This window comes from Lepidochelys olivacea (genome assembly GCF_965140295.1).
Source record: "Lepidochelys olivacea isolate rLepOli2 genome assembly, chromosome: 1".
NCBI lineage: Eukaryota > Metazoa > Chordata > Testudines > Cheloniidae > Lepidochelys > Lepidochelys olivacea.
This window is the reverse complement of record NC_140411.1, coordinates 2,162,421-2,177,191: the sequence shown is the minus strand read 5'-3', so window position 1 is coordinate 2,177,191 and position 14,771 is coordinate 2,162,421. Positions and strand designations below refer to the sequence as shown.

General features: G+C 46.3%; 1 protein-coding gene across 1 annotated transcript in view; it reads right to left on the bottom strand.

Annotated features, from left to right (window-relative positions):
- Positions 1 to 657: 657 nt before the first annotated feature.
- LOC311514442 (uncharacterized protein) overlaps positions 658 to 14,771 on the bottom strand; it is a gene marked incomplete at both ends in the record, with an annotated part of 30,757 nt that continues 16,643 nt past the window's right edge. The window contains one exon of the mRNA XM_084617001.1: positions 658 to 1,630. Coding sequence (XP_084473127.1) covers positions 658 to 1,630 — 973 coding nt within the window. The remainder of the gene's footprint in view (positions 1,631 to 14,771) is intronic.

Below are 14,771 nucleotides of genomic sequence, written 5' to 3'. Positions count from 1 at the left end.
AGGGCTCCCAGACCATCCCCATTGCAGGCTACAGGGGATGCTACAGGCCCCCAGTCAGGAGGAACAAAAGGGAACTGCAAGTTAAAGAAATAAGCCAAACAAGCTTCCCCCTTCCCTCAGGACTTTGTAGCTGAGCTTTAGGGTCCACAAACTGTATGATGCACAATCTCACCTGCCTGCTTCATAACTCTATTCCCAAACCTCAGCTACTTTTATATGGCTTCCTGGTTTCCCTCTCTGCTCCTGATTGCCCTGTCACCACATCCTTGCTGCACACACTGCAGGCTCCTGCTAAGGCTGCAGCAGCCCCTGTCCAAAGCTGGAGTAGAAGGAGCTCCACTAGGGTATGTGTGGGGGAGAGAGGTGGAGATGATCCAGGCAGTGAGAGAGGGATGAGAGGAGGAAGCAACAGTGGTGGGACCTTGGGGAAGAGTCAGGAGAGAAGGCAGGGCCTCCACGGTCCAGTTACCAGCAATTAGAAAGGTGGTAACCCTCTGAGTTAAGGAGCTGTACACAGACTGATTCCCCAGTTTGTCACACTGACACAGCACAGTAAGACTGTCTCATAAGTGACTCAGGAAAGAGGGCTCAGCACCATGTTACCAGCCAGCTGTGCAGGGAGCACGATCTGAGAGCCAGAGCACCAGGAGAAAACTTTTAAGTCCTTTTATGAGTAAAAAGCCGAATCAGCCTGCCCCGGATCTGTTTGGTCCTCACCCCATAGATGATGGGGTTTAGCATGGGGGGCACCAGGAGGTACACATTGGCAGTGAGAACGCGGAAATGAAGGGGAACATTCTGAGCAAATCGGTGTGTGAGAAAGGAGAAGAGACGTGGGATATGAAAGGCTAAGATGATACAGAGGTGTGAGCCGCAAGTCCCAAAGATCTTGAGCCGGGCATCCTTTTTGGGGAGGCTGAAGATGGCCCTTAGGATCTGAATATATGACACAACAATTAAAAATATATCCAGACTGGTCACAGAGAGGGCCACAAAGAGGCTGTAGTAACTACTGATGCGGATGTCAGCGCAGGCCAGCTTCACCACAGCCATGTGCTCACAGTACGTATGGGGAACGATGTTGGTTCTGCAATATGGCCATTGCCTTGCCAGCAAGGGATATGGCAGTATGAGCAAGCCACCGCGGAGCAGGAAAGCCAGGCCAATCTTGGCCACCATGGGGAGTGTCAGGATAGTGGAATGTCTCAGAGGATCACAGATGGCCACATAGCGATCAAAAGCCATGGCCACAAGGATCCCAGACTCCATCACTGAGAAGGAATGAATGAAGTACATCTGGGTGAGGCAGGCACTGAAATCGATCTCCCTGGAATTGAACCAGTAGATGCCCAGTGTTTTGGGTAAGGTGGACGTGGACATGACCAGGTCACTAACAGCCAGCATGCAGAGAAAATAGTACATAGGCCCATGGAGGCTTGGCTCCCTCTTCACAATGAACAGGATGGTGAAGTTCCCCAAGACGGCTAAGGCGTACATGGTGCAGAAGGGGATGGAGATCCACACATGGACCATTTCAATGCCAGGAATGCCCATCAGGATGAGGCTGGAGGGGTTGGTGAAGTCGGTTGTGTTGGAATCTGACATGGAGGAGGGGAGAAGGTGTCCAGCTCTGAGAGAGAATGGTGTCTCCTACACGTGCGGTAGAATGGTATCTCCTCTCCTGACTTCTTCTATATGCCCAGGGTTTACGGTGATGGCCAAAGTACAATGCCTGGATGGAGAGACAATATAAATATGAGACACTACATGCACTTCTGGTGGATGTTATCGTGGGTGAAGCAGATTGGTCGCTCTTTATGCATTGAAAAATGACATTTTCATTCATTCAAAAAAAATGAATTATGAACAACCGAGCCTACTAATGCCAATTCCATATCTGATGCTGCTCCATACATCAATAATTGCTACATATTGTGGTCTGGGAAACCTTAATTGTCACCATCAGAAAACACAAATGTAGATACTGTTTATTCATCATTGTTCCAATGAAAACAAAGCTAGAGAATCCATGCTGTAGGGAGTTTCCCATTCACCTGGTTGCTCAAAAACTGAGAGTGGAAAAAAAAACCCTTTTTCCACGACGTGTGCTGGGGGAAACATCCCAACTAGAACACACATCAGGGAAAAGACCTGACCGTCATTTGATAGCAGCTATACAGAAACACCTGCTCATTCACAGCAGTGCCCAAAAGAAAGACAATGTTCAGATGCCTAAGGAATGGGATTCAGAATACCTGCTCTGGACATGCGCTCAGTTTTGGGCACTCAGTCTCTATAAATGATGTAGCAGATAGAAAGGGGATTTCTGAGACAGGCTGTGAGAATGGGGAAGGTTGTCATTAATGGACAGACCAAAAAGTCTGGCACTGTTTAGTTTAGAGATGAGACAAAGAAGGAGGCATATGATATAGGAGAACAAAATAAAAGAATGGAACTGATTACATTCAAATGGACAAAAAGAAAATATTTCCCACCAGTAATATCTATAGAGACTGAATGCTGCAAAAGGGCTAATTCCTGAATGCTGAAGCAAATTGTCAGGAAAACTGGAAGGAAAAAATTAAAAAGAAAAAAGGGAATGAAACTTGGGAGTTCTTTAAGATGAGTTTAGTAGATAGCTAAATGTCCATGAATCCACAGTCAAGAATGTGGACAAATTTGGCTAAAACCTGGGTTCATTTGCAAAGGGAAGGCTGCAATCAGAGGCAAGGGGGAGCAGGAAAGCAATATATAATACACGAGGGAAAGGGTAAATAGCCACAAATACAAATTGGAAGTTATGAAAATTGATAAGGGACGTTAAACACATCAGGGAAAAATCCATGCTTGTTAGGGCTAAGGATCACAAAAATGAGGTTATTAAGAAGATAAAGAACTAAAGAAATTCTATAAAAGGATCATGCCAATTTCTAAAGGGAAAAGTCAACTTGTTTATGATGGAGAAAAGGTAAAAATGTTCAAGAAATAGTTTTTGTGGGGGGCTGCTTTGGTGAGGTCTGAGCCCTATCTGGTAAACTGTCAAGAGTAAATCCTGGCTGGCAAGCCGCTAGCAGAAGGTGCATAACAGGAAGCCCTGTAATCACAGCTTGATAAAAGGCTAAATGCTGAAGTCTGCCTGGTAAGGGCCGGCAAATACAAGCACGGAAAGTCCTGTGATGCATGCACACCTGCACAAGATCAAATCCAAGTGCTCAAAAACTATCCCAATAAGGCAAACTGGTCAGGACAGGAATAAACAATCAACATAGAATCATAGAATCACAGAATATCAGGGTTGGAAGGGACCCCAGAAGGTCATCTAGTCCAACCCCCTGCTCAAAGCAGGACCAATTCCCAGTTAAATCATCCCAGCCAGGGCTTTGTCAAGCCTGACCTTAAAAACCTCTAAGGAAGGAGATTCTACCACCTCCCTAGGTAACGCATTCCAGTGTTTCACCACCCTCATAGTGAAAAAGTTTTTCCTAATATCCAATCTAAACCTCCCCCACTGCAACTTGAGACCATTACTCCTCGTTCTGTCATCTGCTACCATTGAGAACAGTCTAGAGCCATCCTCTTTGGAACCCCCTTTCAGGTAGTTGAAAGCAGCTATCAAATCCCCCCTCATTCTTCTCTTCTGCAGGCTAAACAATCCCAGCTCCCTCAGCCTCTCCTCATAACTCATGTGTTCCAGTCCCCTAATCATTTTTGTTGCCCTTCGCTGGACTCTCTCCAATTTATCCACATCCTTCTTGAAGTGTGGGGCCCAAAACTGGACACAGTACTCCAGATGAGGCCTCACCAATGTCGAATAGAGGGGAACGATCACGTCCCTCGATCTGCTCGCTATGCCCCTACTTATACATGCCAAAATGCCATTGGCCTTCTTGGCAACAAGGGCACACTGCTGACTCATATCCAGCTTCTCGTCCACTGTCACCCCTAGGTCCTTTTCCGCAGAACTGCTGCCTAGCCATTCGGTCCCTAGTCTGTAGCTGTGCATTGGGTTCTTCCGTCCTAAGTGCAGGACCCTGCACTTATCCTTATTGAACCTCATCAGATTCCTTTTGGCTCAATCTTCCAATTGGTCTAGGTCCTTCTGTATCCTATCCCTCCCCTCCAGCGTATCTACCACTCCTCCCAGTTTAGTATCATCCGCAAATTTGCTGAGAGTGCAATCCACACCATCCTCCAGGTCATTTATGAAGATATTGAATAAAACCGGCCCCAGGACCGAAGAACAGGCACAAAGAATTTGGCAACGTAATTAAAAAACATTTATTGGGCCAAGACTGAGATTGGATCTGCCCATCTGGGTAGAGGGAGGGCTAATGCTTACAATAAAGGGGTAACACAAGTAAACATCTAGGCTGACTCCTCAGGGTTAGGGAGGTGTGGGAATGGGCAGTACAATTTGCAAGGTTCTAGCAATTCTGATTCAATAAACAGCGGTACCTTGCCTGAAAAGTCCAGCCTCTGAGTGGATCCTTCCCTTTTTCTCAGTTCTACCCCCAACAGCTTTGTTCTTTTCTGGAAAGAAGCAGTATGAGGTACTCACATCACCTGAAGTGCTGAAATTCGTTCCTGTCAATCAGCGGTCAACGAGGGTGTTAAACAGTATCTATAGTACAACCTTATAGTTACGAACACCAGAAATCATAGAATCATAGTATATCAGGGTTGGAAGGGGCCTCAGGAGGTGATCTAGTCCAACCCCCTGCTCAAAAGCAGGACCAATCCCCAATTAAATCATCCCAGCCAGGGCTTTGCCAAGCCTGACCTTAAAAACTTCTAAGGAAGGAGATTCCACCACCTCCCTAGGCAACGCATTCCAGTGTTTCACCACCCTCCTAGTGAAAAAGTTTTTTCCTAATATCCAACCTAAACCTCCCCCACTGCAACTTGAGACCATTACTCCTTGTCCTGTCCTCTTCTACCACTGAGAATAGTCTAGAACCATCCTCTTTGGAACCACCTCTCAGGGAGCTGAAAGCAGCTATCAAATCCCACCTCATTCTTCTCTTCTGCAGACTAAACAATCCCAGTTCCCTCAGCCTCTCCTCATAAGTCATGTGTTCCAGACCCCTAATCATTTTTGTTGCCCTTCGCTGGACTCTCTCCAATTTATCCACATCCTTCTTGTATTGTGGGGCCCAAAACTGGACACAGTACTCCAGATGAGGCCTCACCAATGTCGAATAGAGGGGGACGATCACGTCCCTCGATCTGCTCGCTATGCCCCTACTTATACATCCCAAAATGCCATTGGCCTTCTTGGCAACAAGGGCACACTGCTGACTCATATCCAGCTTCTCGTCCACTGTCACCCCTAGGTCCTTTTCCGCAGAACTGCTGCCGAGCCATTCGATCCCTACTCTGTAGCGGTGCATTGGGTTCTTCTGTGCTAAGTGCAGGACTCTGAACTTATCCTTATTGAACCTCATCAGATTTCTTTTGGCCCAATCCTCCAATTTGTCTAGGTCCCTCTGTATCCTATCCCTGCCCTCCAGCATACCTACCACTCCTCCCAGTTTAGTATCATCCGCAAATTTGCTGAGAGTGCAAACCACACCATCCTCCAGATCATTTATGAAGATATTGAACAAAACCGGCCCCAGGACCGACCCTTGGGGCACTCCACTTGACACCAGCTGCCAACTAGACATGGAGCCATTGATCACTACCCGTTGAGCCCGACAATCTAGCCAACTTTCTACCCACCTTATAGTGCATTCATCCAGCCCATACTTCTTTAACTTGCTGACAAAAATACTGTGAGAGACCGTGTCAAAAGCTTTGCTAAAGTCAAGAAACAACACGTCCACTGCTTTCCCTTCATCCACAGAACCAGTAATCTCATCAGAGAAGGCGATTAGATTAGTCAGGCATGACCTTCCCTTGGTGAGTCCATGCTGACTGTTCCTGATCACTTTCCTCTCATGTAAGTGCTTCAGGATTGATTCTTTGAGGATCTGCTCCATGATTTTTCTGGGGACCGAAGTGAGGCTGACTGGCCTGTAGTTCCCAGGATCCTCCTTCTTCCCTTTTTTAAAGATTGGCACTACATTAGCCTTTTTCCAGTCATCCGCGACGTCCCCCGTTCGCCACGAGTTTTCAAAGATAGTGGCCAATGGCTCTGCAATCACAGCCGCCAATTCCTTCAGCACTCTCGGATGCAACTCATCCGGCCCCATGGACTTGTGCACGTCCAGCTTTTCTAAATAGTCCCTAACCACCTCTTTCTCCACAGAGGGCTGGCCATCTATTCCCCATGTTTTGATGCCCAGCGCAGCAGTCTGGGAGCTGACCTTGTTAGTGAAGACAGAGGCAAAAAAAGCATTGAGTACATTAGCTTTTTCCACATCCTCTGTCACTAGGTTGCCTCCCTCATTCAGTAAGAGGCCCACACTTTCCTTGGCTTTCTTCTTGTTGCCAACATACCTGAAGAAACCCTTCTTGTTACTCTTGACATCTCTCGCTAGCTGCAGCTCCAGGTGCGATTTGGCCCTCCTGATTTCATTCCTACATACCCGAGCAATATTTTTATACTCTTCCCTGGTCATATGTCCAACCTTCCACTTCTTGTAAGCTTCTTTTTTATGTTTAAGATCCGCTAGGATTTCACCATTAAGCCAAGCTGGTCGCCTGCCATGTTTACCATTCTTTCTACATATTGGGATGGTTTGTCCCTGTATCCTCAACAGGGATTCCTTGAAATACAGCCAGCTCTCCTGGACTCCTTTCCCCTTCATGTTAGTCACCCAGGGGATCCTACCCATCCGTTCCCTGAGGGAGTCGAAGTCTGCTTTCCTGAAGTCCAGAGTCCGTATCCTGCTGTTAACCTTTCTTCCCTGTGTCAGGATCCTGAACTCAACGAACTCATGGTCACCGCCTCCCAGATTCCCGTCCACTTTTGCTTCCCCCACCAATTCTTCCCGGTTTGTGAGCAGCAGGTCAAGAAAAGCTCCCCCCCTAGTTGGCTCCTCTAGCACTTGCACGAGGAAATTGTCCCCTACACTTTCCAAAAACTTCCTGGATTGTCTATGCACCGCTGTATTGCTCTCCCAGCAGATATCAGGAAAATTAACGTTACCCATGAGAACCAGGGTGTGCGATCTAGTAGCTTCTGCGAGCTGCCGGAAGAAAGCCTCATCCACCTCATCCCCCTGGTCCGGTGGTCTATAGCAGACTCCCATCTCTACATCACTCTTGTTGCTCACACTTCTAAACTTAATCCAGTGACACTCAGGTTTTTCTGCAGTTTCGTCCGGAGCTCTGAGCAGTCATACTGCTCCCTTACATACAGTGCTACACCCCAACTTTTCTGCCCTCTCTGTCCTTCCTGAATAGGCAGGACAGAATACTTACTGACAGATCAAAAACACATCTCATTTTGAACCAGAAGTACCAAATCAGGCAGCAGCAGAATGAGAAAAAAAATACAGGAGAGTACTGAGTTAAACGTATAGTATTAAAATAATAAAGGGAAAGTTAAAGTAAATGACAAGATTAAGGAACAATGGAAAAGCTAGATTATATGAAAAAAAAGCCTAGGAATATAATTAATACTAGCCAAAAATGGCGTTTATGGAAAACCGGTCTTGTCAAATCAACCCCATTTCATCTTTTAATGTGAGTACACATATGGTTGATCAAGGGAACCATGGAGATACAATAGACTTTGATTTCTGAAGATATTTGTTTAGTAGCGGAAAACAGTCTGATAAAAAATAAACACTGTAAAATATCAATAAAGTACATGTAAAATGGACAAAAAACTTGTTAACTGATAGATCTCAGAAAGCAGTTGTCAATGGGCCATTGTCAGCAAAAGAAGATATATCCACTGGGGTTCTACATAAATCAGTTTTAGGCCAGATGCTATTCAATATTGTAATCAATGACCTGGGAGCAAAAAAGAAAATCATTGCAGATAAAATTTGCGATGACCCAAAGATTGGCAGAGTGGTTACAAGGAGGAGGCCAATGTAGGATTAACGATTTATCTGAAGTGTTTGTACAGCTGGGCCCATACTTACAATATGTTTTAATACAGTCAAATGAAAAGTTATCCTCTAAAAACAGGGAATGCAGGTCCAACCCAAAGACGTGGGCACTGCATTATGGAACACAGGGACCCTGAAAAGGATTTTGGGGTCACTGTGGACATCATGAGATCCCAGCACGATGCTGTGGCAAAAAGGGCTGATGCAATATTTGGATGTCTTACCAACCTGGTTGCCTTCTTTGATGAGATAACTGTGTCTGTAAATATTGCAAAAGCGGTGCACATGATATACCTTGACTTTAGCAAAGCTTTGGATACGTTCTCCAGTGCTTCACCACCCTCCTAATGAATAATAACTTATGCGGAGAGGGTGAGGGAACTGGGATTGTTTAGTCTACAGAAGAGAAGAATGAGGGAGGATTTGATAGCAGCCTTCAACTACCTGAAGGGGGGTTCCAAATAGGATGGAGCTCGGCTGTTCTCAGTGGTGGCAGATGACAGAACAAGGAGCAATAGTCTTAAAGGTGCAGTGGGGGAGGCCTAGGTTAGATATTAGGAAACACTGTTTCACTAGAAGGGTGGTGAAGTACTGGAATGGGTTATCTTGACAAAGCCCGGCTTGACAAAGCCCTGTCTGGGATGATTTAGTTGGGGATTGGTCCTGCTTTGAGCAGCGTTTGGACTAGATGACCTCTTGTGATCTCTTCCAATCTTTATGTTCTATGATTCTATGATTATTGGAGCAAAGTGCATAGCTGAATGGGATTCATAAATGGATTGGGTATTCTAGGTGGCAGCACCACTAGATAAGGCTGTCTGACACCTGCAATTAGAAGACCGGATTTTCAGTTGCTTATAAGTTTGCCAGACTTTAATGGTTTGGACTGAAATTTGCCACGCTGGGTGTCTACTTCCAGCTGCATAGGGATTTTTTTTTAAAAAAAGCTTCAGGGATAACAGTTTAGCCCACTTCTTGAATAAAGCTAGGAGAGAAAATGTCTTACTCGTGTTGAATAATTTTGAGAATTGTTTCAGTTAGGATTCCTAGTATCTCCATGCTTTCCAGCAGGTCAAACCAGGTAACACCCTCCTCCTCTACCGCCTCTCCACCTCCATTAACAGACAGAACCCTGAGATGCAAGAAGAGCAGGTGATATGATTTGTACATGTACTAACACTTTTAAACATGAAGGGTCCCTGTGCTACTGAAATGCAGCCATCTGGGGGCTGGAGGCCATCAGCTGGCTCAGGCGGGGGTGCACAGAAAAGAATGACATTTTGGCCAGTGATACTGGAGCAAACTCACACCTTCTGGCAAGGTCCCTGGAATGTTTAACGGCTGTGAAGAGCAGAAAGGGCCCCAGACTTACACTCTATCCTATGATGCCAGCGTTGCATGCTGTTTGTTGAGCAGGTGAACTCCTCAGCAGGAGATGGGTACCTGCGAATTCTGAGAGGGAAGTGTCTTCTCTGGGAATCCCCCTCCGGTTGCCGTGTCCCACACCACTCTCATTTCAGCATCTGTGGCAGCATCCTGCATGAGAGTCAACACAGCAGTGTTCACGGTTTATAATATAGCTCTGTGCAATCCCAGTGGGATTCGCTTAGTCTCTAGTGGATACACGAGATTCTGAGAGAAACTGGAGACCAGCCTGTCTGCAGTTCTCGAATCTTTTATCCTGCTTTAGAAGTAAACATTAATTAAAGGACTTTCCCAAAGGGAGATGAGAACTCTGGGTCACAAATTGGCTCTTTGCATTTGTTTGTATATTTAAAAATGATAGCTGATTATTAAGAAAACTAGGCATAATGCCTAGCTCTTTATTGGATCTGGCACCTTGTAAATGCCCAGCATGGATGTGTGGATAGTAGACAGAGATATCTGGAGAAGGATGAGACATGAATACTTCCTGCAGGCACATGGGACAATCACTACAGTATCAGAGATGAATCATAGAATCATAGAATCATAGAATATCAGGGTTGGAAGGGACCTCAGGAGGTCATCTAGTCCAACCCCCTGCTCAAAGCAGGACCAATCCCCAATTAAATCATCCCAGCCAGGGCTTTGCCAAGCCTGACCTTAAAAACTTCTAAGGAAGAAGATTCCACCACCTCCCTAGGCAACGCATTCCAGTGTTTTACCACCCTCCTAGTGAAAAAGTTTTGCCTAATATCCAACCTAAACCTCCCCCACTGCAACTTGAGACCATTACTCCTTGTCCTGTCCTCTTCTACCACTGAGAATAGTCTAGAACCATCCTCTTTGGAACCACCTCTCAGGTAGTTGAAAGCAGCTATCAAATCCCCCCTCATTCTTCTCTTCTGCAGACTAAACAATCCCAGTTCCCTCAGCCTCTCCTCATAAGCCATGTGTTCCAGACCCCTAATCATTTTTGTTGCCCTTCGCTGGACTCTCTCCAATTTATCCACATCCTTCTTGTAGTGTGGGGCCCAAAACTGGACACAGTACTCCAGATGAGGCCTCACCAATGTCGAATAGAGGGGGACGATCACGTCCCTCGATCTGCTCGCTATGCCCCTACATATACATCCCAAAATGCCATTGGCCTTCTTGGCAACAAGGGCACACTGCTGACTCATATCCAGCTTCTCGTCCACTGTCACCCCTAGGTCCTTTTCCGCAGAACTGCTGCCGAGCCATTCGGTCCCTACTCTGTAGCGGTGCATTGGGTTCTTCTGTGCTAAGTGCAGGACTCTGAACTTATCCTTATTGAACCTCATCAGATTTCTTTTGGCCCAATCCTCCAATTTGTCTAGGTCCCTCTGTATCCTATCCCTGCCCTCCAGCGTACCTACCACTCCTCCCAGTTTAGTATCATCCGCAAATTTGCTGAGAGTGCAAACCACACCATCCTCCAGATCATTTATGAAGATATTGAACAAAACCGGCCCCAGGACCGACCCCTGGGGCACTCCACTTGACACCAGCTGCCAACTAGACATGGAGCCATTGATCACTACCAGTTGAGGCCGACAATCTAGCCAACTTTCTACCCACCTTATAGTGCATTCATCCAGCCCATACTTCTTTAACTTGCTGACAAAAATACTGTGAGAGACCGTGTCAAAAACTTTGCTAAAGTCAAGAAACAATACATCCACTGCTTTCCCTTCATCCACAGAACTAGTAATCTCATCATAGAAGGCGATTAGATTAGTCAGGCATGACCTTCCCTTGGTGAATCCATGCTGGCTGTTCCTGATCACTTTCCTCTCATGCAAGTGCTTCAGGATTGATTCTTTGAGGACCTGCTCCATGATTTTTCTGGGGACTGAAGTGAGGCTGACTGGCCTGTAGTTCCCAGGATCCTCCTTCTTCCCTTTTTTAAAGATTGGCACTACATTAGCCTTTTTCCAGTCATCCGCGACTTCCCCCGTTCGCCACGAGTTTTCAAAGATAATGGCCAATGGCTCTGCAATCACAGCCGCCAACTCCTTTAGCACTCTCGGATGCAACTCGTCCGGCCCCATGGACTTGTGCACATCCAGCTTTTCTAAATAGTCCCTAACCATCTCTTTCTCCACAGAGGGCTGGCCATCTACTCCCCATGCTGTGATGCCCAGCACAGCAGTCTGGGAGCTGACCTTGTTAGTGAAGACAGATGCAAAAAAAGCATTGAGTACATTAGCTTTTTCCACATCCTCTGTCACTAGTTGCCTCCCTCATTCAGTAAGGGGCCCACACTTTCCTTGACTTTCTCCTTGTTGCCAACATACCTGAAGAAACCCTTCTTGTTACTCTTAACATCTCTTGCTAACTGCAACTCCAGGTGTGATTTGGCCTTCCTAATTTCAATCCTGCATGCCCGAGCAATATTTTTATACTCATCCCCGGTCATTTGTCCAAGATTCCATTTCTTGTAAGCTTCTTTTTTGTTTATAAGATCAGCAAGTATTTCACTGTTAAGCCAAGATGGTCGCGTGACATATTTACTATTCTTTCTACACATCAGGATGGTTTGTCCCTGTGACCTCAATAAGGATTCTTTAAAATACAGCCAGCTCCCCTGCACTCCTTTCCCCCTCATGTTATTCTCCCAGAGGATTGTGCCAGTCATTTCCCTGAGGGAGTCAAAGTCTGCTTTTCTGAAGTCCAGGGTCCGTATTCTGCTGCTCTCCTTTCTTCCCTGTGTCATCATCCTGAACTCGACCGTCTCATGGTCACTGCTTCCCAGGTTCCCATCCACTTTTGCTTCCCCTAATAATTCTTCTTGGTTGGTGAGCAGCAGATCAAGAAAAGCTCGCTCCTGGTTGGTTCCTCTAGCACTTGCACCCGGAAATTATTCCCTATCCTTTTCAAAAACTTCCTGGATTCTCTGTGCACCACTGTATTGCTCTCCCAGCAGATCACAGAATCATAGAATATCAGGGTTGGAAGGGACCTCAGGAGGTCATCTAGTCCAACCCCCTGCTTAAGCAGGACCAATCCCCAATTAAATCATCCCAGCCAGGGCTTTGTCAAACCTGACTTAAAAAACTTCTAAGGAAGGAGATTCCACCACCTCCCTAGGTAACGCGTTCAAGTGTTTCACCACCCTGCTAGTGAAAAAGTTTTTCCTAATATTCAACCTAAACCTTCCCCACTGCAACTTGAGGCCATTACTCCTTGTCCTGTCATCAGCTACCACTGAGAACAGTCTAGATCCATGCTCTTTGGAACCCCCTTTCAGGGAGTTGAAAGCAGCTATCAAATCCCCCCTCATTCTTCTCTTCCGCAGACTAAGCTATCCCAGTTCCCTCAGACTCTCCTCATAACTCATGTGTTCCAGACCCCTAATCATTTTTGTTGCCCTTCGCTGGACTCTCTCCAATTTTTCCACATCCTTCTTGGAGTGTGGGGCCCAAAACTGGACACAGTACTCCAGATGAGGCCTCACCAATGTCGAATAGAGGGGAACGATCACGTCCCTCGATCTGCTGGCAATGCCCCTACGTATACATTTCAAAATGCCATTGGCCTTATTGGCAACAAGGGCACACTGCTGACTCATATCTAGCTTCTCGTCCACTGTAACCCCTACGTCCTTTTCCGCAGAGCTGCTGCCGAGCCATTCAGTCCCTAGTCTGTAGCGGTGCATGGGATTCTTCCATCCTAAGTGCAGGACTCTGCACTTGTCCTTGTTGAACCTCATCAGATTTCTTTTGGCCCAATCCTCTAATATGTCTAGGTCCCTCTGTATCCTATCTCTACCCTCTAGTGTATCTACCTCTCCTCCCAGTTTAGTGTTATCTGCAAACTTGCTGAGCGTGCAATTCACACCATCCTCCAGATCATTAATGAAGATATTGAATAAAACCAGCCCCAGGACTGACCCTTGGGGCACTCCACTTGATACCGGCTGCCAACTAGACATGGAGCATTGATCACTACCTGTTGAGCCCGACAATCTAGCCTACATTCTATCTACATTATAGTCCATTCATCCAGCTCATACTTCTTTAACGTGCTGGCCAGAATACTGTGGGAGACTGTGTCAAAGCTTTGCTAAAGTCAAGGAACAATACATCCACTGCTTTCCCCTCATCCACAGAGCCAGTTATCTCGTCATAGAAGGCAATTTGATTAGTCAGGCATGACTTCCATTGGGGAATTCATGTTGACTGTTCCTGATCACTTTCCTCTACTCTAAGTGCTTCAGAATTGATTCCTTGAGGACCTGCTTCATGATTTTCCATTGACTGAGGTGAGGCTGATGGGCCTGTAGTTCCCAGGATCCTCCTTCTTCCCTTTTTTAGAGATGGGCACTACATTAGCCTTTTTCCAGTCTTCCGGGACTTCCCCCGATTGCCATGAGTTTTCAAAGATAATGGCCAATGGCTCCGCAATCACATCCGCCAACTCCTTTAGCACTCTTGGATGCAATGCATCCAGTCCCATGGACTTGTGCTCGTCCAGCTCTTCTAAATAGTCCCAAACCACTTCTTTCTCCACAGAGGGCTGGTCACCTCCTTCCCATGCTGTGCAGTAGTCTGGGAGCTGACCTTGTTCCTGAAGACAGAGGCAAAAAGAGTATTGAGTACATTAGCTTTTTCCACATCCTCTGTCACTAGGTTGCCTCCCTCATTCAGTAAGGGACCCACACTTTCCTTGACTTTCTTCTTGTTGCTAACATGCCTGAAGAAACCCTTCTTGTTACTCTTAACATCTCTTGCTAGCTGCAACTCCAGGTGTGATTTGGCCTTCCTGATTTCACTCCTGCATGCCCGAGCAATATTTTTATACTCATCCCTGGTCATTTGTCCAAGCTTCCACTTCTTGTAAGCTTCTTTTTTGTTTTTAAGATCAGCAAGGATTTCACTGTTAAGCCAAGATGGTCGCGTGCCATATTTACTATTCTTTCTACACATTGGGATGGTTTGTCCCTGTGACTTCAATCAGGATACTTAAAAATACAGCCAGCTCTCCTGGACTCCTTTCCCCCTCATGTTATTCTCCCAGAGGATTGTGCCAGTCATTTCCCTGAGGGAGTCAAAGTCTGCTTTTCTGAAGTCCAGGGTCCGTATTCTGCTGCTCTCCTTTCTTCCCTGTGTCAGGATCCTGAACTCGACCATCTCATGGTCACTGCCTCCCAGGTTCCCATCCACTTTTGCTTCCCCTACTAATTCTTCCCGGTTTGCAAGCAGCAGGTCAAGAAGAGCTCTGCCCCTAGTTGGTTCTTCCAGCACTTGCACCAGGAAATTGTCCCCTACGTTTTCAAAAAACTTCCTGGATTGTCTGTACACTGCTATATTGCTCTCC